Genomic DNA, 22,966 nt, shown 5'->3' with positions numbered 1-22,966 from the left:
AGTGTTCCCTTTTCTCCACTCCCTCTCCAGCATTTACTGTTTGTAGATTGTTTGATGATGGCCATTCTGACTGATGTGAGATGATATCTCATTGTAGTTTTGATTTGCATTTCTCTAATGATTAATGATGTTGAGCATTCTTTCATGAGTTGGTTGGCAGTCTGTATATCTTCTTTGGAGAAATGTCTATTTAGGTATTCTGCCCATTTTTGGATTGGGTGTTTGTTTTTTTGATATTGAGCTGCATGAGCTTCTTGTATATTTTGGAGGTTAATCCTTTGTCAGTTGCTTCATTTACAAATATTTTCTCCCATTCTGAGGTTTGTCTTTCCATCTTGTTTATGGTTTCCTTTGCTGTGCAAAATCTTTTAAGTTTCATTAGGTCCCATTTGTTTATTTTTATTTCCATTTCTCTAGGAGGTGGGTCAAAAAGGATCTTGCTGTGATTTATGTCACAGTGTTCTCCCTATGATTTCCTGTAAGAGTTGTAGAGTGTCTGGCCTTACATTTAGGTCTTTAATCCATTTTGAGTTTATTTTCGTGTACAGTGTCAGGGAGTGTTCTAATTTCATTCTTTTACATGTAGCTGCCCAGTTTTCCCAGCACCAGTTATTGAAGAGGCTGTCTTTTCTCCATTGTATATTCTTGTCTCCTTTATCAAAAATAAGGTGACCATATGTGCATGGGTTTATCTCTGGGTTTTCTATCCTGTTCCATTGATCTATATTTCTGTTTTTGTGTCAGTACCATACTGTCTTGATTACTATAGCTTTGTAGTATAGCCTGAAGCCCAGGATCCTGATGCCTCCTGCTCCGTTTTTCTTTCTCAAGAGTGCTTTGGCTATTTGGAGTCTTTTCTGCGACCATACAATTTGTGAAATTTTTTGTTCCAGTTCTGTGAAAAATGCCATTGTTAGTTTGATAGGGATTGCATTGAATCTGTACATTCCTTTGGGTAGTAGAGTCATTTTCACAATGTTGATTTTTCCAATCCAATAACATGGTATATCTCTCCATCTGTTTGTATCGTCCTTGATTCCTTTCATCAGTGTCTTGTAGTTTCCTGCATACAGGTCTTTTGTCTCCTTAGGTAGGTTTATTCCTAGGGATTTTATTCTTTTTGTTGCAATGGTAAATGGTAGTGTTTCCTTAATTTCTCTTTCAGATATTTCATCATAGTGTATAGGAATGCCAGAGATTTCTGTGCATTAATTTTGTATCCTGCTACTTTACCAAATTCATTGATTAGTTCTAGTAGTTTTCTGGTAACGTCTTTAGGATTCTCTATGTATAGTATCATGTCATCTGTAAACAGTGACAGCTTTACTTCTTCTTTTCTGGTTTAGATTCCTTTTATTTCTTTTTCTTCTATGACTGCTGTGGCTAAAACTTCCAAAACTATCTTGAATAAGAGTGGTGAGAGTGGGCAACCTTGTCTTGTTCCTGATCTTAGTGGAAATGGTTTTAGTTTTTTACCACTGAGGACGATCTTGGCTGTGGGTTTGTCACATATGGCCTTTATTATGTTGAGGGAAGTTCCCTCTATTCCTACTTTCTGAAGGGTTTTTATCATAAATCAGTGTTGAATTTTGTCAAAAGCTTTTTCGGCATCTATTGAGATGATTATATGGCTTTTATCCTTCAGTTTGTTAATATGGTGTATCACATTGATTGATTTGTGTATATTGAAGAATCCTTGCATTCCTGGGATAAACCCCACTTGGTCATGGTGCATGATCCTTTTAATGTGCTGTTGGATTCTGTTTGCTAGTATTTTGTTGAGGATCTTTGCATCTATGTTCACCAGTAATATTGGCCTGTAGTTTTCTTTCTTTGTGACATCTTTATCTGATTTTGGTATCCAGGTGATGGTGGACTCATAGAATGAGTTTGGGTGTGTTCCTCCCTCTGCTATATTTTTGAGGAGTTTGAGGACAGGTGTTAGCTCTTCTCTAAATGTTTGATGGAATTCGCCTGTGAAGCCATCTGGTCCTGGGTTATTTTTTGTTGGAAGATTTTTAATCACAGTCTCAATTTCAGTGTTTGTGATTGGTCTGTTTATATTTTCTATTTCTTCCTCATTCAGTCTTGGAAGGTTGTGCTTTTCTAAGAATTGTGCATTTTTTCCAGGTTGTCCATTTTTTTGCCATAGTGTTGCTTGTAGTAATCTCTCATGATCCTTTCTATTTCTGCAGTGTCAGTAGTTCCTTCTCCTTTTTCATTTCTAATTCTACTGATTTGAGACTTCTCCCTTTTTTTCTTGTTGAGTCTGGCTAATGGTCTTTCAATTTTGTTTATCTTCTCAAAGAACCAGACTTTCATTTTATTGATCTTTGCAATTGTTTCCTTCATTTCTTTTTCATTTATTTCTATCTGATCTTTATGATTTCTTTCCTCCTGCTAACTTTGGATTTTTTTGTTCTTCTTTCTCTAATTGCTTTAGGTGTAAGGTTAGGTTGTTTATTTGAGATGTTTCTTGTTTCTTGAGGTAGGATTGTATTGCTATAAACTTCCCTCTTAGAACTGCTTCTGCTGCATCCCATAGGTTTTGGGTCATCGTGTTTTCATTGTCATTTGTTTCTAGGTATTTTTTGATTTCCTCTTTGATTTCTTCAGTGATCTCTTGGTTGTTAAGTAGTGTATTGTTTAGCCTCCATGTATTTGTATTTTTTACATATTTTTTTACTTTAATTGATATCTAATCTCATAGCATTGTGGTCGGAAAAGATACTTGATATGATTTCAATTTTCTTCAATTTACCAAGGCTTGATTTGTGACCCAAGATATGATCTATCCTGGAGAATGTTCCATGAGCACTTGAGAAGAAAGTGTATTCTGTCGTTGTTGGATGGAATGTCCTATAAATATCAATAAAGTCCATCTTTTTTAATATATCAATTAAAGCTGTGTTTCCTTATTTATTTTCTTTTTGGATGACATCTCCATTGGCGTAAGTGGGGTGTTGAAGTCACCTACTATTACTGTATTACTATTGATTTTCCTTTTTATGGCTGTTAGCATTTGCTTTATGTAATGAGGTGCTCCTATATTGTGTGCACAGATATTTACAATTGTTATATCTTCTTCTTGGATTGATCTCTTGATAATTATGTACTGTCCTTCCTTGTCTCTTGTAATAGTCTTCATTTCAAAGTCTCTTTTGTCTCCTATGAGAATTGCTACTCCAGCTTTCTTTGATTTTCATTTGCATGGAAGATCTTTTTCCATCCCCTCACTTTCAGTCTGTATTTGTCCCTAGGTCTGAAGTGGGTCTCTTGTAGACAGCCTATATACACGTCTTGTATTTGTATCCATTCAGCTGGTCTATGTCTTTTTGTGGGAGCATTCAGTCCATTTACATTTAAGGTAATTATCGATATGTATGTTCCTATTCCCATTTTCTTAATTGTTTTTGGTTTGTTATTGTAGGTCTTTTCCCTCTCTTGTGTTTCCTGCCTAGAGAAGTTCCTTTAGCATTTGTTGTAATGCTGGTTTTGTGGTGCTGAATTCTCTTAGCTTTTGCCTGTCTGTAAAGGTTTTAATTTCTCCGTCTAATCTGAATGAGATCCTTGCTGCATAGAGGCATCTTGGTTGTAGGTTTTTCCCTTCCATCACGTTAAATATGTCCTGCCACTCCCTTCCGGTGTGCAGATTTTCTTCTGAAAGATCAGCTGTTAACCTTATGGGGATTCCCTTGTATGTTATTTGTCGTTTTTCCCCTGTTGGTTTTAATATTTTTTCTTTGTATTTAATTTTTGACAGTTTGATTAATATGTGTCTTGGCATATTTCTCTTTGGATTTATCCTGTATAGGACTCTCTGCGCTTCCTGGACTTGATTAACTATTTCCTTTCACATATTAGGGAAGTTTTCTACTATAATCTCTTCAAATATTTTCTCAGTCCCTTTCTTTTTCTCTTCTTTTTCTGGGACCCCTATAATTCGAATGTTGGTGCATTTAATGTTGTCTCAGAGGTCTCTGAGACTGTCCTCAGTTCTTTTCATTCTTTTTTCTTTATTCTGCTCTGCAGTAGTTATTTCCACTATTTGATCTTCCAGGTCACTTATCCATTCTTCTGCTTCAGTTATTCTGCTATTGATTCCTTCTCGAGAATTTTAAATTTCATTTATTGTGTTGCTTATCATTGTTTGTTTGCTATTTAGTTCTTCTAGGTCCTGGTTAAACGTTTCTTGTATTTTCTCCATTCAGTTTCCTAGATTTTGGATCATGTTTACTGTCATTACTCTGAATTCTTTTTCAAGTAGACTGCCTATTTCTTCTTCATTTGTTTGGTCTTATGGGTTTTTACCTTGCCCCTTCATCTGCCGTGTGATTCTCTGTCTTCACATTTTGCCTAACTTACTGTGTTTGGTGTCTCCTTTTCACAGGCTGCGGGTTCGTAGTCCCTGTTGTTTTTGATGTCTACCCCCAGTGTTTAAAGTTTGTTCAGTGGGTTGTGTAGGCTTCCTGGTGGAGGGGACTAGTGCCTTTGTCCTGGTGGATGAGGCTAGATCTTATCTTTCTAGTGGGCAGGACCGTGTCTGGTGGTGTGTTTTGGGGTGTCTGTGACCTTATGATTTTAGGTAGCCTCTGTGCTAATGGATGGGGCTGTGTTCCTCTCTTGCTAGTTGTTTGGCATAGGGTGTCTAGCACTGTAGCTTGCTGGTCAATGAATAGAGCTGGGTCTTAGCGTTGAGATGGAGATCTCTTGGAGAGCTTTCACCATTTGATATTATGTGGATTTGAGAGGTCTCTGGTGAACCAGTGTCTTGAACTTTGCTCTCCCACCTCAGTGGCACAGGCTTGACACCCAGCCGGAGCACCAAGACACAGCTCAGAAGAACAGGGAGAAAAAAAAGTAAGAAAGAAAGAAAAAATAAAATAAAAGTTATTAAAGTAAAAAATAATTATTAAAAATTAAAAAGTATAAAAAAAGGAAAAAAAGAAAGAAGAGAGCCATCAAACCTAAAAACAAATACACCAATGATAACAAGCACTAAAAACTATGTTAAAAAACAAAAACACAAAAAAACAGATGGACAGAACCCTAGGAGAACTGGTAAAAGCAAAGCTATACAGACAAAATCACACAAAGAAGCATACACATACACACTCACCAAAAGAGAAAAATGAAGAAAAAATATATATCTTTGCTCACAAAGTCTACCACCTCAATTTTGGGATGATTTGTTGTCTATTCAGGTATTCCACAGATGCAGGGTACATCAAGTTGATTGTGGAGATTTAATCCACTGCTTCTGAGGCTGCTGGGAGAAACTTCCCTTCGTCTTCTTTGTTCACACAGCTCATGGTGTTCAGCTTTGGATTTGGCCTTGCCTCTGCGTGTAGGTCGCCTGAGGGCATCTGTTCTTCCCTCAGACAGGACGGGGTTAAAGTAGCAGCTGATTAGGGGCTCTGGCTCACTCAGGCTGGCAGTAGGGGGGCGTACGGAATGCAGAGTGAGCCTGTGGTGGCAGAGACTGGCATGAGGTTGCACCAGCCTGAGGTGCAACTTCCCGGGGAAGTTGTCCCTGGATCACAGGACCCTGGAAGTGGTGGGCTGCACAGGCTCCTGGGAGGGGAGGTGTGGATAGTGACCTGTGCTTGCACACAGGCTTCTTGGTGCCTGCAGCAGCAGCCATAGCATTTCATGCCCATCCCCGGTGTTCACTCTGATAGCCGCAGCTTGAGCCCATCTCTGGAGCTCATTTAGGTGGTGCTCTTAATCCCCTCTCCTCGAGCACCCCGAAACAATGGCCTATTGTCTCTTAGGCAGTTCCAGACGAGTGTGGCACACTAGCCCCCTTCAGGCTGTGTTCACGCAGCCAGCCCCAGTCTTCTCCCTGGGATCTGACCTCTGAAGCTGAAGCCTCAGCTCCCAGCCCCCACCCATCCTGGTGGGTGAGCAGACAAGCCTCTCAAGCTGGTGAGTGCTGGTCAGCACTGATCCTCTTTGAGGGAACCTCTCCACTTTGCCCTCTGCACCCCTGTTGCTGCACTCTCCTCTGTGGCTCCAAAGCTTCCCCCCATCCACCCACAGTCTCCACCAGTGAAGGGGCTTCCTAGTGTGTGGAAACCTTTCCTCCTTCACAGCTCCCTCCCAATGGTGCAGGTCCCATCCCTAGTCTTTTGTCTCTGTTTTTTCTTTTTTCTTTTACCCTACCCAGGCACGTGGGGAGTTTCTTGCCTTTTGGGAAGTCTGAGGTCTTCTGCCAGCATTCAGTAGGTGTTCTGTGGGAGTTGTTCTGTTGGGAGTAGATGTATTTCTGATGTATTTGTGGGGAGGAAGGTGATCTCCACGTCTTACTCTTCTGCCGTCTTGAAGGTCTCCCCCAAACACATTTTAGCAATCCTGCATTTTTAGTACCCCCACCACATTTACTGTTTTTGACATCATATTTTAAGTCTTTTTGTTTTGTGTATCCCTTAACTACTTATAGCAGATAAAGATGATTTTACTATTTTTGTCTTTTAGCCTTTTTTTTAGCTTTATACATGGCTGATTTACTACATTTACTGTGTATTTGCCTTTACCAATGAGATTTTTCCTTTTACAATTTTCATGTTTCTAGCTGTGGCTTTTACTTTTTTGCTTAGAGAAGTCCCTTTAACTTTTCTTGTAAAGCTGGTTTGGTGGTGTTGAACTCTTTTAGATTTTGCCTGTCTGTAAAACTTTTGATCTCTCCATCAAATCTGAATGAGAGATGTGCTGGGTAAAGTATTCTTGGTTGTAGGTTTTCCCCTTTCATCAATTTAAATATATCCTGCCACTCCCTTCTCGACTGAAGAATTTCTGCTGAAAAGTCAGCTGATAGCCTTATGGGAGTTCCCGTGTATGTAACTTGTTGCTTTTCCCTTGCTGCTTTTAATACTCTCTCTTTATCTTTAATTTTTGCCATTTTAATTACAATGTGTCTTGGTGTGGTCCTCTTTCTCTTTGGGACTCTTTGTGCTTCCTGGACCTGGATGTCCATTTCTTTTCCTAGGGTAGGGAAGTGTTCAGCTATTATGTCTTCAAATATGTTCTCTGCCCCTTTCACTCTCTTCTCCTTCTGGGACCCCTATAATTTGTATGTTAGTACACTTGATGTTGTCCCAGAGGTCTTTCAAACTGTGCTCATTTCTTTTTATTCAATCCTTTTTTCTGTTCAGCTTCAGTGATTTCCACTACTCTGTCTTCCAGCTTGCTGATCCCTCCTCTGTATCATTAAATCTACTGTTGATTCCTTCTAATATGTTTTTCATTTCAGTTATTGTATTCTTCAGTTCTGCTTGGTTCTTCTTTATATTTTCCCTTTGTTTAAAACTTCTAATTTCTCACTCTTTTCATCCAATCTTCTCCAGAGTTCATTAGGCATCATCATGATCATTACCTTGAACACTCTTTTGGGAAGATTACCTATCTCTTCTTCACTTAGTTCCTCTTTTGGGTTTTTATCTTGTTCTTTTGTATGAACCATATTCCTCTGTTGACTCATTTTGCCTAATTTGCTGGGCTTTTTTCTATGTATCTTGTAGGTTGTTTGTTTCCCAATCTCGGAAAAGTGGCCTTTTGTAGGAGATATCCTATGCATCCCAGCAGTGCACACCACCTGGTCACCAGAGCTATATGTTCTAGAGGGTGCCCCTCTATGTGGACTGCATGGGTCCTTCTGTTATGGCGGGCTAGCTACTGTGGGTAGTCTGGTAGGCATGACTGGCCCTAGGTCCAGTTGGTTGCCAGGCACTGCCTTGTGCAGAGCCTGCCAGTCACTGGTTGGTGGAGCTGGGTAACAAGGCTGCTGGCTTCAATGCCCCAGGGGATCCTGGGGCTAGTGCTTGCCCACTGGTGGGTGGAGCCAGGTTCTGGAGTGGGTGGTTGTGGGACCTGGGGGTCCTGGACCTAGTTTTGGCCTGCTAGTGGATGGGGCCAGTTCCTGACACAGCTGACTGTGGGGTCTGTGGTGTCCCAAAGCAGGTGTTGACCTGCTGGTGAGTTGTGCTGGATCCCAGGACTCTGGCTGTAGGTCCCTGGGGGTCCCAGGGCTGGTCCTGGCCTGCTGGTGGATGGGCTGGGTCTTGGTACTAGAGGTGGAAGGGCTCTGGTGGTCCTGGGGCTGGTGTCCCCCACTGGTTGGTGGGGCTGGGACCCAGGGGATCGCAAAGCTGTTTTCTGCCCACTGGTGGGTGGAGCTAGGGCCTGGGGTCTCTGGCTGCAGGGTCCAGTGGTTCTTAAGCTGGTGTTGGCCTGCTGGTTGGCAGGACTGAGGCCCAGGGGATCCTGGGGCTAGTGCCAGCTCACTGGTGGGCAGAGCTGAGTCTCAGGGTCTCTGGTTGCAGAACTCTGGGTGCTCTGAAGTTGGTGTTTTGGCCAGCTGGTGGGTTCCCAGTGCTAGTGCTGACCCACTGGTGTGCGGAGTCAGGTCCCTGGGTCTCTAGATGCAGGGTCCTGGGGTGTCCCAGGGCTAATGCTGGCACACTGGTGTGTGGGGCCAGGTCCTGGGCCCTCTGGTGGACAAGTCCAAGCCCTGGGGCACCTGTGGGCTCAGGGGTTCTTAAGGCAGCAGCCCTGCTAGTGGGCGGGGCTGTGTCCCTGCCTGGCTAGGTGCTTGGTCTGAGATGTTCCAGTATTGGTGCCCACAGGCTAATGGGAGGGGCCTGGTCCCAGCACTAATAAGCTTGAGGGAGCATTCCAAAATGGCACTTGCCAGCACTAGTGTCCTCGTGATAGAATGAGCTCCCCCAAATGGCTGCCACCAACATCTCTGTCCCCGGGGTGAGCTCCAGTTGTCCCCTGCTTCTCCAGGAGGCTCTCCGAGATCATCAGGTGGGTCTGAGCCCGGCTCCTTTCAAATTGCTGCTTCTTCCCTGGGTCCCAGTGCATGCGAGATTTTGTGTTCACCCTTTAAGAGTGGAGTCTCTATTTTCCACAGCCCTCTGGTCTCACGAAAGTAAGCGCCACTGGCCTTCCAAGCCAAATGTTCTGGAAGCTTGTCTTCTCAGTGCAGGACCCCCAGGCTGGGGAGCCTATGTGGGGCTCAGATCGCTTGCTCCTTTAGTAGAACCTCTGCAATGTAATTATCCTCCCGTTTGTGGGGTGCCCACCTAGGGTTATGGGTCATGACTATACCACATCTCTGCCTCTCCTACCTGTCTCTTTGTAATTCCTTCTTTATATCTTTAGTTGTAGAAGATCTGTTCTGCTAGTCTTCCAGTTTTTTCTCACCAATAATTGCTCTGTAAATAGTTGTAATCTTGGTGTGCTTATGGGAGGAGGTGAGTTCAAGGTCTTCCTACTCTACCATTTTGGCTCCATCTCAGCTTCTTTTAATTTTTTTTTTAGGGAATTAAAAATGTTTAATTCGGATGATCTTTACTTGAATGAGAGAAATCTTTTATGGTAAATAGGGTCAATTTTTTGAGTTTTAATTATGAAAGGTGGCTATGTATTTTATTCTGTAATTATCTTGCACTTAACTGTATACTACAAAAGTGAGGATTGTAGACAGAGCATAATAGAATCCATGCAAAATTTTGGCTTTTACATCTGTAGATATATTTTTCTGAATTCTCTATGCTTTCTTTTTTTTAACATCTTTATTGGAGTATAATTGCTTTACAATGCTGTGCTAGTTTCTGCTTTATAACAAAGTGAATCAGCCATATGTATACATATATTCCCATATCCCCTCCCTCTTGCATCTCCCTCCCTCCCACCCTCCCTATCCCACCCCTCTAGGTGGTCACAAACCACCGAGCTGATCTCGCTGTGCTATGTGGCTGCTTCCCACTAGCTATCTATTTTACATTTGGTAGTGTATATATGTCCATGCCACGCTCTCATGCGTGGAAAGACCCTTCAAAATGTAAAGTTAGGGCTTCCCTGGTGGCGCAGTGTTTGAGAGTCCGCCTGCCGATGCAGGGGACACGGGTTCATGCCCTGGTCCGGGAAGATCTCACATGCCGCGGAGTGGCTGGCCCCGTGAGCCATGGCCGCTGAGCCTGCACGTCCGGAGCCTGTGCTCCACAACGGGAGAGGCCACAACAGCGAGAGGCCCGCGTACCACCAAAAAAAAAAAAAGTACAGTTATTTGGATCATTATTTTTCTTTTCTAATATATCACTGTCTGGATGGATAGAACAACATTGGAAACATTTTAGATCTTCCTTCATTCTGATTGTTCAGTGTCTCAGCTGTGATCCTAGTGTATTGGAATTATGCCTGATATACACTACATATATTTATGTATATGTAGTGTATATATATATTATACACTATATATGTATATATATATATTATTAAGATCCTACTCAATACTTATATTAAGATCCTACTATATGCCAGCCAGACATTGTTCTAGGTGCTAAGCATACAAAAACAAGCAAAACAATGTTCCATCCTCTGGGGTGGGGGTAAAGAGGAGAGTGATAAGTTATAATTATAATTAAAAATACAGCTAGGTAAGGGGGATAGAGAGCACCAAGAGAGTTGTTATGTTAAATAAAGAGGTCAGGAAAGACCTCTCTATTATGGTGATATTTGAGTAGAGATCTTTGAGAAATGAATGAATATCCTATGGATATCTGTGGGAATAGCTTTCCAGGCAGACAGAATATCACGTGTAAAGGACCTGAGGCTGAAGGTGAGAGCAGGAGAGTATGAGTCACTGATGAAGGTGACAGGGATCTTGTATTTGTTTTATTTTTTTTATTTTATTTTTTGGTATGCGGGCCTCTCACTGTTGTGGCCTCTCCCGTTGCAGAGCACAGGCTCTGGACACACAGGCTCAGCTGCCATGGCTCACGGGCCCAGTCGCTCCGCGGCATGTGGGATCCTCTCGCATCGGGGCACAAACCCATGTCCCCTGCATCGGCAGGCGGACTCTCAACCACTGCGCCACCAGGGAAGCCCGGTGACAGGGATCTTGAAGAAGATGATTACCCTTTAAATAATGGGTAAAGACAATATGGAAACGTGTTCATTATGATGTAATGAAGAAATGAATGAATAAATGATAAAATGAACTCCAGGATCAGATGAAATATTTCAAGCTTGTTTGAATAAATTATAACTTTGTTGGTAATGACATTGCTAGAACATTTCCTTGAAGAAAGGAATACATTTCCTTTTATCATATACATAATTCAAATACTTCTACAAATAATTCTAAAATGATTCCACATGTTAATCCATTCTCTCTTACACTGTGCTGCACTAATTTAGAATAAGTTAAATTTAAGGGTACTAAGTTTCAGAGCTGAGGTCCAGCTCTATTCTGTGTGAATTTGTAATGTTTATTGTGTATCATGTAACACTTCCTTAACTAAAGGCTGAACCAACCTGCCACTTCTATGATTTGCTCATCTAGCCTATCAGGTTTAATGTCCTAAACCTATTGCAGATTATGAGGAAATGAACAGTCTCTCTGTGTCCAGAACAGATGGATTTCTTTTTAACCAAAAATAAACAATGCATGGATTATATTGTCTAGATGAAAAACGCAAAAGTGAGTGACTTATCCCAACACAGTGCATTTTAATCACTTGAAAGAAGAAATGAGGGCTTCCCTGGTGGCGCAGTGGTTGAGAGTCCACCTGCCGATGCAGAGGACACGGGTTCGTGCCCCGGTCCAGGAAGATCCCACATGCCACGGAGCAGCTAGGCCCGTGAGCCATGGCCGCTGAGCCTGCGCGTCCGGAGCCTGTGCTCCGCAATGGGAGAGGCCACAACAGTGAGAGGCCCACGTACCACAAAAAAAAAAAAAGAAGAAATGAGTCCAAAGGAGAAGCTTGTTATTTCAGACCATATTGACACAGTGTCCAGGAACATTGATTCAAGAAGTTAACTGTACAATTAAGTGACTGAGCACCAGAGTCATAGTTTGGGAATCTCCTTCCAGAGTTTGAAAAATGAATAAACTGAAATTAATAAATATGTGAGGGAGACTGCCTAGGTGGTCAATAAAACCTTTTCTTTCTCATCTTCCTAGGCACAGATCTAAACTAAATTTCCCACCCTCAAGTCATTGACAGAAGACTGAGTTCTATTTAACAGAATATGAGTAGAAGATGTGTATCAGTTCTAGGACAGGCCAATGCAAGTCAATAAACAGTCCTTCATGGACTTTCCCCTTCCCTGGCAATGTCATTGGCAGTAAGTAATGAGTAATTAAAATTTCCTTCTTTGTGGATTTTGATTTCCATATTTAACAAAAAGACCATAAGTTTGTTTTTTAATCACAAAAAGACACTAAGAGTTCTACCATATATTTCCTTAGCAAACCATATCTATATCTTATGTATATTTAAGTTCTGTCTTCCCCATTAGATTGTTAACGTCCATGGTGTGTAAGACCCACTCCATAAATATTTAAGTAAATGAATGAATGCATGAATCAGGTCAAAACAATCAATCCAGAATAAGTGCTTAATATTTAATTTACTCAATATAGTACATCGTTTAATCTTCCTTAAGCAGTTTTCATCATATCACTAGCCAAGAATTAATTTCTTAATGTGTAAAATAGGGTTGATAATGCCTATATGATAGGAATAAGATATATGTAAGGCATCTAGCTCAGTATCTAGGGCTTATTATTAGTGCCCACAGTGTGAATCAAATACACATTTTCAACCTTTTCTACTAAATCCTTTGTACATACATATGTCCTATACTTTAGTCAACTTACACTAATCACTGTTCCTTAAATATACACTAAAGGATTGTTTCCTGGATCTCCATCATTTGAATATGCATTCACAAATTTTTGCTATAATTGAATATCATTTGAAAATTTTATGATTATCACTGCGATTATATAAGAAAATATCCATTTTTAGAAAGGCACACTGAGGGCTTCCCTGGTGGCGCAGTGGTTGGGAGTCTGCCTGCCAATGCGGGGGACATGGGTTTGAGCCCTGGTCTGGGAGGATCCCACATGCCACGGAGCAACTAAGCCCGTGAGCCACAGCTACTGAGCTTGCGCGTCTGGAGCCTGTGCTCCGCAACAGGAGAGGCCACGGCAGTGAGAGGCCCACACATCGCGATGAAGAGTCGCCCCCGCTCGCCACAACTGCAGAAAGCCCTCGCACAGAAACGAAGACCTAACACAGCCAAAAATAAATTAATTAATTAAAAATTTTAAAAAAAAGGCACACTGAAATATATAGGGGTAAAATGATATAATATCTGAGACTTGTTTTCCACGCTTCAATAAAGCAAAAAGGAAGATAAATGAAGCAAATGTGGCAAAATCTTGGTAACTATATAATCTGGATGACAGATATATAGGGGTTCATTATACTATTATTTCTACTATTGTATATGTTTAAAATTTTCATAACAAAAAAATAATTTAAAATAAATGTCCCATAGGTGAATTTGAGCTTACCAGATAAGCAAGTGTCAGAGTTCATGATCTCATCCAGGATTAAGAGGCAATCAACTTAATTCAATGGCAGGGGGTTGCAGGGAGCAGAAGGGAGAATTCCTTCGTTTATCTTCCCTAAACCAAAGGACAGCATGTAAGCTGTTGTGATTTTGGGGGAGAAAAATGACCTTAAGAGTGACAAAAATTTTAAAAGCCTTGTTTTCTTTAATAAAAAGGCAAGAACTGGGACTTCCCTGGTGGCGCAGTGGTTAAGAATCCGCCTGCCAATGCAGGGGACATAGGTTCGAGCCCTGGTCAGGGAAGATCCCACATGCCACAGAGCGACTAAGCCTGTGTGCCACAACTACTGAGCCTGCGCTCTAGAGCCCGCGAGCCACAACTACTGAGCCTGCATGCCACAACTACTGAAGCCCACACTCCTAGAGCCCGTGCTCCGCAACAAAAGAAGCCACCACAGTGAGAAGCCCGCGCACCGCAACGAAGAGTAGCCCCCGCTCGCTGCAACTAAAGAAAGCCCACACGCAGCAATGAAGACCAAGCGCAGCCAAAAAAAAAAAAGTCAAGAACATGTAAATTTCAAATTATTGTGATTTTGATTTTAAATATAATCCAAATTCTCAGAATTGTGTAAGATTGGCCAGATATAGTTTAGTGTAAACAAAAAGGACATCATAAAAATCCTAAATCATGGAGACTATTTTAAAACTGTTTTCTAGAGGAAAGTGTCTTGTGCAGGGATGTATCTAAGACAATGGAAACCTTATGGAATGATGTCTTGTGCAGTGTACTTGGTGTAACAGGAAGGACAATAAGTAAGTTAATAAACAATCTTTACATACATAGAGGATTTCCAACTGGGTAAAGCACATCCTTTTGTGTCTTTTTATTTTTTCACAGAAAAATGAAATTTTTGAATTAGGTTTCTGAGATATATTCCAGTTGCAAAGGCTTATCCTCTAAGTTGACATTTTTAATTTCCTTTACAAAGTAAAAACCAACCAGTAATACATGTTATAGCTTCCAACGATTTAGCCTGAAAAAACTTATTTCAGGAAGATTTCATGAAGATAAAGCCTCAAAAAGAAAAAAATAATAAAAAACTACAAAGCACTTGAGGAAAATGTGTCAGCCAAATTCAGTTCATAAGAAAGGTTAAGAAATTAAAATATAATTTTGAAACTGAAGAAAGATTACAGTGATATAGTAATTATACTATAATGCTTTTTAAATGTCTTGGTTGTATATGTAAAAAGGAATCTCTTAGAAGGAAAAAGACAGAGATATTGAAAATGTCTTGAGGAGTTTAAACTAGTTTAGTGCATCACTCCACAACAGAATGCTTATGATTATCGAATACTTCAATTCCTCATCCAAATTATCTGTCTATTCTAGCAAGAAGCTTATTCTAGAATGGGAATTTGGGAAACAATGAGATTCATAATCAAAAGATGTAGATCTGAGTCCCAACACCACCACTTATGTGACAGATAGCAAATTATGATTCAATCTTTTTCAATTTATAAAATGAAAACATAAATACTGACTTCAAGAAAGTAAAATTTATACTAAGGAATTCAGAGAAACCCTGAGTACAGCAGGGAAAACTTAAAGCTAGCCAGTCATATATAAGGTTATCATGTGACAGCTGTGCAATTCAGGAGACCAACAACGTGTTGACATTCATAACGTTTCCATATTTTTAGAGATAGAATGTAGGCAAAGAAAAAGAGCATTAACATAACATACATACAGGCCTTAATTCTGAATAATCAGTTAAGATATTAACTTATCTGAATAAACAACATATGAAAGCAACTGTGGAGTACAAATGTGAGGTAGTGAGAATCATCTACACTGGGTGCAAGCAAAAAAAGCTGTATTACCTGTAGAAAATTTAAAAACAGTAATAAAACCAACAAAAACCTGGTCAGCTTTAATTATCACCATGCTCTGGCAATCTTAAACAATGTCATTGATAAAACACACCTCCCCAGAAACACATTTTCTTGGTCCAAGGTCTAAACAATTGATGAAGTTACTGTTGAGTTTTATGTATGTGTGTGTGTATATATATATATATATATATATATATATATATACATATATTCCAAATGAGCACATATGCATTAATAAGCATTGTATTGTACATAGAAGCAAAGTTAGAGAACTTCCAGTTATACTAATGGCACCTGACACACGACACACAGACTCAGCTACAGGAGTTCCTAAGTTCAAAAGGGTTTAGAATTATTGAAGCTCACTTTGGGTGCAGTTCATGTCTCCAATCATCGGTACAACATATCCTTGTTTAAACTATAGTTTCAAAATAAATAATGACAGTGCAGTGAATGTCTCCACTTTTGGAGCAGGGTTCAGTATGCTTTCTTTATTAGTTTCATATTGCTGCTGTAACAAATCACCACAAACTTAATGGCTTAAAATTTTTAAATGGCTGCAGTTTTCCCTTCTGTAAATGCAAAAATTAGTCTGTGCTCTTTCCCTGCCTCCAAAAGATGTCATGGAGATAAATAAGTGGATAGGTACCACATTCTGAATAAATCACAGATGTTTACACACTATGTCAAGCCTGGCTTCATATCATCTTCCAAATAATTCAGAGCTAGGACTCAAATCTCAAACTTCCTGGCCTCTAGCTATAATGTTACCACTTATTAATAGGATCCCCCTTCTTCCAGTTTTCAATAACAATAATATGTCCTTCTGATCCCTCACCAGCAGCATCCTTAAAGTCCATATTTCCACTGACAGTCTGTACAAGGCTATTTAGGTTTTCTCTCATGCTCCTCAATATTCTCCGGCCTCCCCCCACTGCCTGATTCCAAAGCCATTCCCACACTTTAGGTACTTGTTACAGCAGCAGTCCACTTTCATTACCAAAGTCTATGTAGTTACTACTACTCTGTTATAAATAAACACATAATTAGTGGCTTAAGACAATACCTGTTATCTCACAGTCCTGTGGGTTAGGAGTCCAAGTATGACTTAACTGGGTCCTCTGTTCAGAGTCTCACAGGGCTGAAATCATGGTATCAACCAGGACTACAATCTCACCTGAGGCTTGAGTTCCTCTCCCAAGCTCACCAATTGTTGGCAAAATTCAATTCCTTTCAACTGTAGTAGAATCCCCATTTTCTTGCTGGCTCTCAGCAACTGGGATCACCATCAGCTCCCAACTGCCACCCTCACCTCTTTGCCACATGGCCCCCTTCTCTCATACATCTGTTTGCTTCTTCAAGGCCAACAGAACATCTGCTACTGCTTGTCTCCTTTAAGTACTCGCTTGATTAGGCCAGATCCACCCAGGATATTGTCCCTTTTGATCAACTCCAAATCAAATGGTTAGTGTGAAGTGTTCCGTGTTCTTATTCCCCCTCTTTTTCCCAGTTTTTATAACCTAGTTCTTAGACAGATGCCTCTTATTCTAAAGCAGTCTATCAACAGTATGTTTCATATTCTCTGTAAAATCAAAGAGAAAGTTAATACAGTAAAGCATGTTCTTCATCTCAAAAAGTCTGCCTAATATGATATATTTAACACTCTCTTACCTTTTAAAAAACATATTTTTATAAAATGAAAACTTTAACAGATGTTTTAAATATTTCTAAGAACTCGCCAAAGAGAATTCATGGAGAAACCTATTCGCTTTGTGCCCAATTGTTGCTGCTGACTGTGCATCTCTAGTGCAGCTCTTGCCTAGGGGACAACTGATCAATTAAGTTTAATTTTTGTCTCCTCCTGTGTCCACTGAGAAAAACAAGTCTCATTCACCCTCCTCTCCTCTGGTAAATCTTTCCTTGCATGATCATGCTGTGGTTAGACTATTTACTGTATGCACTATGAACATTGCAGCTTTCTCTAGCTAGTTTTAGCAAACAAAGTCAGTATGTCTATGAGGACACGCACAAATCTATACATTTGTAAAGATAACTGAAAACATGCACTCTTAAAAGTCATTAGATGAGAAGGAACCCCCCATCCATATAAAATCAACTGGTCTATTTTTGGAGTCTGACAAAATCCCATTTAGAAATATGTTCATTTTGTATTAATGTATAAATATGTGCTATTGTCCACAGCATTATAAAAGGAAAGCCACTCTACCAGGCTTTATATTTATTAATTTCTGCTGTATTTTAGGTAACAACTTGGTTACAAGAGAGAAGCAGGTTACAAGAGAGAAGCAGGTTACAAGAGAGAGCAGGTTCAGTCTCCTGCTCCTTTAATGTGAACTGGGCTGTGTTCACTAGTGTGACAGGTTCAGGCTGCTGCTGTTATCCCCATAGAGTATTTATCAAATCTTTTGAGAGATATATCAAATAAAATCAGAAAGCTAGAGTCACTCAAATGGCAAGAGTCAATTCTTATGTAAGGACTTCTAATCCAAAACCGTATACAACTTTACAGGTTTGAGAGAACTTCACTACAGGAAATAGTGAGAAGCATTAAGAAATAGGCATAGGGCTTCCCTGGTGGCGCAGTGGTTGAGAGTCCACCTGCCGATGCAGGTGACGTGGGTTCGTGCCCTGCTCCAGGAGGATCCCACATGCCACGGAGTGGCTGGGCCCGTGAGCCGTGGCCGCTGAGCCTGCGCTTCTGGAGCCTGTGCTCCGCAGTGGGAGAGGCCATAACAGTGAGAGGCCCGCATACCGCAAAAAAACAAAAAAAAAACAAAAAAAAACAACAACAACAAAAAAGAAATAGGCATAAATCATTTTATATAAGACATGACAAAGAGATTATGTACCTAAAAAAAAAATCAAGTGTCAAATAATTTTCAATACATTTTAAAAGTCAATCACAGACATATAGTCATAAGAACCAAAAGAAATTTATTTACAAAATTTCTTACTTGACTGGTGATGAGAAGCAAGAAACCATCAACTAAGACCCCACTAATAGTGTTCAAGCCAGTTCATACAAGAGAACAACCATTGCAGCTCCTGATGATTAGGCCAGAAAGATGTCCTTCTGCATGTCCTTCCAGTGAACAAGGAGATACATTTCACCATAGGGGCCTGTGCAAGTAGCATCATGGTACTTGTAGGCTCAGCTGAATCACAGCTTCTAGAGTGCTGTTCCCTGTCTACCTTACATAGCTATTTCACCACTTTTGTTGATTTCTTTGTAGGTGTCTTTCTCTTTTTCTCCTCCTTTGTTGATTTTCTCCTTTTCTCCTTCTCTGTTGGCTCCTTTCTCTTCTTCTCCTCCACTGTTGGCTCCTTCGTCTCCTCCATTGTTGGCTCCTTTCTCTTCTTCTTTGTCCTGAACACTAGTGTAAACTGCTTTGTTATAACCTTCCCGGTTCCGAGCAATTTCAATGGCAAAAAATTGTATCCTGTGTGCTGAAAGGTGAATAGAATTGATTATTTGTCCTAGTCACAGTTACTTCTCTAAACCTACTGGAAATCTATTGACAAAGCTGTACTAACATGCAAAGCATTCAAATATAGTCATAAGATTCAGAGATGTAAATTCTAATCCTATACTAAATGATGCTGAAAATACTTATCTTACCTCACAGTTACTCAAGATACAGTAACATGATCTTTACAGATATAACAAATAAAATGATTCCCAAACTAACTATTCATGTCATTGATTCATCAGTAAAACCAGATCCCTCACTCTCCTTATACAGAAACAATCCCAGAGGCAAGAAACTCACCAAAGATGGTGTTTTCCTCAGTGTAGCCCTGAGAACAGTTCAGTCGCAGCAAAGTACCATAGTTGAAGTCTTCTACAATCCCATCAAACTTCAAACAGAATGGTCTCCACTTCTGTAAAGGCAAAAAAGGTATCTTAGCTAAAAAATGCAGGAGGCTGGTGAAGTCAGGCCAGGAGAGGGGCTTCCATTTCCCCGGTAAGGAAAGTAACCACAGTGAAAGAGACTAGAATTGAGCTGATTACCAGTTTCACTAGCAATGAGTTTCTGTGTTATCTTTGGTATCTTTAGGCTGGTATTTCCCAACATGAACAATAGTTTAATCTGATAAAATACTTAGATCCTTGACTAGAGAATTAAATTTTAATTTCTTAAGTATATTCTCTGTTTTAAGTTATTGGCTAGTTCAGTCCAAAATGGTTATTCATCCCCACTGAAGCAAATGAGACAAAGAAGGCAGGAATTTGGCCCAAAGTCACAAAGTTAAATTTTAAGAAAGAAGTCCATCCAATAGAGGCAATTTTCCAAAGATCAGTAACAGCCTGCTTAGAGTTAAAAGTTTACATTCCTCATAAGCCAAGAGTCTACCCTCAAGGAAAAAAATTTCCTAACTATAAGAGTTTTAGTGCTCTGTAAAAGTATAACATAATCAAGCAAGCAATGCAAAACACAAGTTTTCCAATTATCCACGGCCTGTGATAATATGATCTTAAATCCAGAGAATCCAAACACCTCTCAGTACTCTATTTGCCAACCCTCTATCTAAGCCTTCTGGCTAAAGTACTCACATAAATAAATTTATTCCTTCTCCCTTGAAAGAGCTAGGTGGGTGAGGATGAAAGGTCCAAATCAAAGGGGAAAAAGAAATAGATTCAATGAAAATGAAAAATCCATAAACCAGAAAAACATTCATTTAGTAACACATTAATTACAACTGCATAAAAGCCCTGGTGCTTTAGGTATTTGCCTTAAAACAAACCCCCCAAAAGTTTAAATGTATAAAAATGTATTCACAGTCAATAATTGTTGGTCAGATGCTAGGCAATATTTAAAAGAGAGAATTCTTACCTCTTTAGCTCCTTCTGATTTGAGCTCTTCTGGGTCCAATACATCTATCCTGAGTTTCTTAAAATTCTCCCGAAACTCAGAATAGATTTGGTCATCCACTTTGGTGAGTTTCAGGAACTGTGGGTCAACTGATGAAATCAGCTGCCAGACAATAAGACAAGGTAAAGATGCTAGTCTCTAATTTACTATATTTCTGTCCCCTCTTCCCCAGAAGATCCTCATGGTTCTCAGGGCAGAAGAGTTTATTAGAAAATATAGACAGCCTAGGTCCCAGATGAAATCATGACATAATTTTAAAGGGCCATAATATACTACAGTCCCTTCCACCAATTCAAACCCCTTTGGCCCTATTTATGTCTGGCTGTTACCCTCTGTGGATTATTCATTCAGTCAACAAACATTTATTTAGTGCCTACTATGGGCCAGGCATCCTTTTGTGGGTTAGCAACACAACACTGCGCAGAGAAGCACAACTCCTCACTGTCAAAGCAAAACTGACTTCCATGCCCCAGTTCTCCTTAGAGTAATAAAAATTATCTCCAAAACACAACTGTTTAACTTGCTGAGAATGGTGATTAGCAGAGCACAATATGCTGAAATTACATGTTTAATTCTGCTTAACAATGAAGACAGTCAACTCACTTTGTAGTAGACTTCAGCATGCTGCATTGCTCTCATGGCCCAAGCCATCTCAATATCAGGCTGCAAAGGAGTGAAGAATGCCAGGTCAGAAATCACCCAATCTTGCTACTAGAGAACAAATTAAGGAAGTCTGTGGATGTCTAGTTAATGCTCAAGAGGGCTACCAAGCTTGGTGTTACTGTCAAAGGTTAAAAACTGGACTAAGGTTGAATTCTCTTGGAACTTGTTGCCTCCTCCCCTGTAAAATGGGATAATCTTAGGCTTAAAGGGAGGCTGTATGTGAAGCTCTGGGCAATTGGTATAGTGATTGCTGACTAATATTTCTGTACTTGGGAAGGATTTATCCATAGCTTTCTTGCCTACTGATCGAGTGTTTGTTGTAGCTGTCTTCATCTGTGATTGTAGATCTACAGAGTTGGGAGAGAAACACTACAGGAAGAAGAAAAAGAAGAGATAAGGGGCTCTTTTAGGTGGAAACACCTTTTTTTTTCTTGTTGATGCTGGTACCTGGCATACAAGTGACCAATAAAAGATTCTGGATGTTAAAAAAAACTGGACTAATAAGTTTGGACAATATAATAATTCTTTTGTCTTTATGACAACCAAAAGAAGCTACCTACACAGTCTAATAAACAAAATGAGCCACTGGCTGTCTTTTCCCAGCAGCTAGTGAAAGTGTAGAAGACTACATAAAGCAGTAGATAAATCACCTTCTCAGGACTGAGTTAAATTACTGTAAAACTGAAATACCCACATACACCACTGAGTTGTTGAGAGGACAGAGTAAGATTAACAGAAGTAATATTACTCTTCACTTTTAAGAGTGTACAATGTCATAATCATCATGTGTGTTCATCAGATAGCCAATTCCCTATCCTACAACACTTAGAAATGAATCAATATCGTGAAGCAGGCTAGGTTATAATAAGCCTTACCAAGTACCTGTTCCACTGGAATCTCCCACTCCAACTGGATGGATCTATTTCACTGACCCCAGAAAAAAATTTGCATTTTTACCTCCATGCCCTTTTCCTGACTGCCAATCCATATCTTTTGTCCACTTACACTTTGAGGATCCAGTTCCACATCCACTTCCTCAGCAAAGTCTTCCTTTACTGTCTGGGTCCTTAGGGGTTTCTTCTTTGGCTAACCTCCTTTGGATCTTATGCCCTGATTCACTAATCTACCATACATCACATTATTATTTGAGTGTTATTACTATTTTCATGTCCGTGTGTCTTATAACTCAAAATACATCATGTGCTTTCTCCTTAAGGATCTAAACCAGATACACCATAAGCCAGTGCAACTTACTGCACAATGGAGTCACCCGGGGACCTTTAAAAATACTGATTCCTGACTCTAACCACCCAGATACGGTGATTTAGCTGGGATGGATTGCGACCCGAACTTCGAGATATTTAAAAGCTTCCCAGGTAACTCTAAAGTACAGCACAGTTTGGGAACTACTCCCATTAACGTTAGTCCTGCGTTTGCGAACCAAAAGGATTAGAATTAATTGAAAGCCGCATTTTCTGGCAGACGTGGAGAGAGTCTACGGAAGCCATCTGGGTAGGAGGGTTACAATTTCGTGGCAGGCCCTGCAGACATCCCAGGATAGCTGCGTGCGTGTAAAACCGTGGGTGAGTCATACTCACATCGTTGCCATAAGACTCTGCTGGGAGAGAAACAGCGTGCGCCACGGACGTCAGTTCCCCGGAAACCTGGGAAAGGAAACAGAAACGGGGAAGGAGAGTTCGAGTTTCGACCCAGCCCGGCTTCCCCATTCACCCGACCCCAGAGCTGCGTCTCACCACCTCATCAATTCCACTGGTCGCCTCCATGTTGCAGCCTACAAGGCGTGGCTCCAGTTCGGAAATGACGTTTTGCGTGCTCCTTCCGCAGTTCCCAGTTCATTGAAAAGGGACGGCCGGAAAGAGTGGCTTTCATCCGACTGCGGCTGCGCCTGCGTGCCGTCTCCCTCGCCTGGAGGCAGTACTTCCTTGCCCCTCCTCTTACGCCTTGCGCAAAGGTGTGGCTTTGTTGTATACTCTGGGCTGCTTGACGGCCAGGAGGTGGTTAAACAGTCAGTAATATCTGCGATGAACATGGGAAAAGACTGAGTTAAAATAATGCAACTTTCCTATCCCCACTGCGCGGAGTGCCCTGCAGAGATTCGAATTTACATTCTCCACTTGTGC

General features: G+C 40.6%; 1 protein-coding gene across 2 annotated transcripts; it reads right to left on the bottom strand.

Annotated features, from left to right (window-relative positions):
- Positions 1-18,199: 18,199 nt before the first annotated feature.
- On the bottom strand, positions 18,200-22,724 carry PBDC1 (polysaccharide biosynthesis domain containing 1). 2 transcript variants are annotated; one of them, XM_032620983.1, is made up of 6 exons: positions 22,583-22,724; positions 22,424-22,489; positions 20,766-20,825; positions 20,124-20,264; positions 19,059-19,170; positions 18,200-18,735 (listed from the first exon to the last, which is right to left on the bottom strand). In XM_032620983.1, exons 1-6 carry the CDS (start codon positions 22,607-22,609, stop codon positions 18,482-18,484), a joined length of 660 nt encoding a protein of 219 aa, XP_032476874.1. In that variant the 5' UTR covers positions 22,610-22,724; the 3' UTR covers positions 18,200-18,481. The 2 variants fall into 2 exon arrangements, with proteins under 2 accessions (XP_032476874.1, XP_032476873.1); XM_032620982.1 differs by having other exon boundaries at positions 22,580-22,688.
- Positions 22,725-22,966: the final 242 nt, after the last annotated feature.

Source organism: Phocoena sinus, chromosome X (assembly GCF_008692025.1).
Source record: "Phocoena sinus isolate mPhoSin1 chromosome X, mPhoSin1.pri, whole genome shotgun sequence".
Taxonomy (NCBI): Eukaryota; Metazoa; Chordata; class Mammalia; order Artiodactyla; family Phocoenidae; genus Phocoena; species Phocoena sinus.
Note: the sequence above shows the minus strand (reverse complement) of the source record. Positions and strands in the feature narration are given on the sequence as shown.

Excerpts from the sequence above, each read along its gene's own strand:
- PBDC1 (XM_032620982.1), bottom strand. The coding sequence starts at position 22,609 with ATGGAGGCGACCAGTGGAATTGATGAGGTG. Across the intron at positions 20,826-22,423 it reads CAGAGTCTTATGGCAACGAT|CCTGATATTGAGATGGCTTG; the intron begins GTGAGTATGACT and ends ACTCCTTTGCAG. Across the intron at positions 18,736-19,058 it reads TGAGGAAAACACCATCTTTG|CACACAGGATACAATTTTTT; the intron begins GTGAGTTTCTTG and ends TTCACCTTTCAG.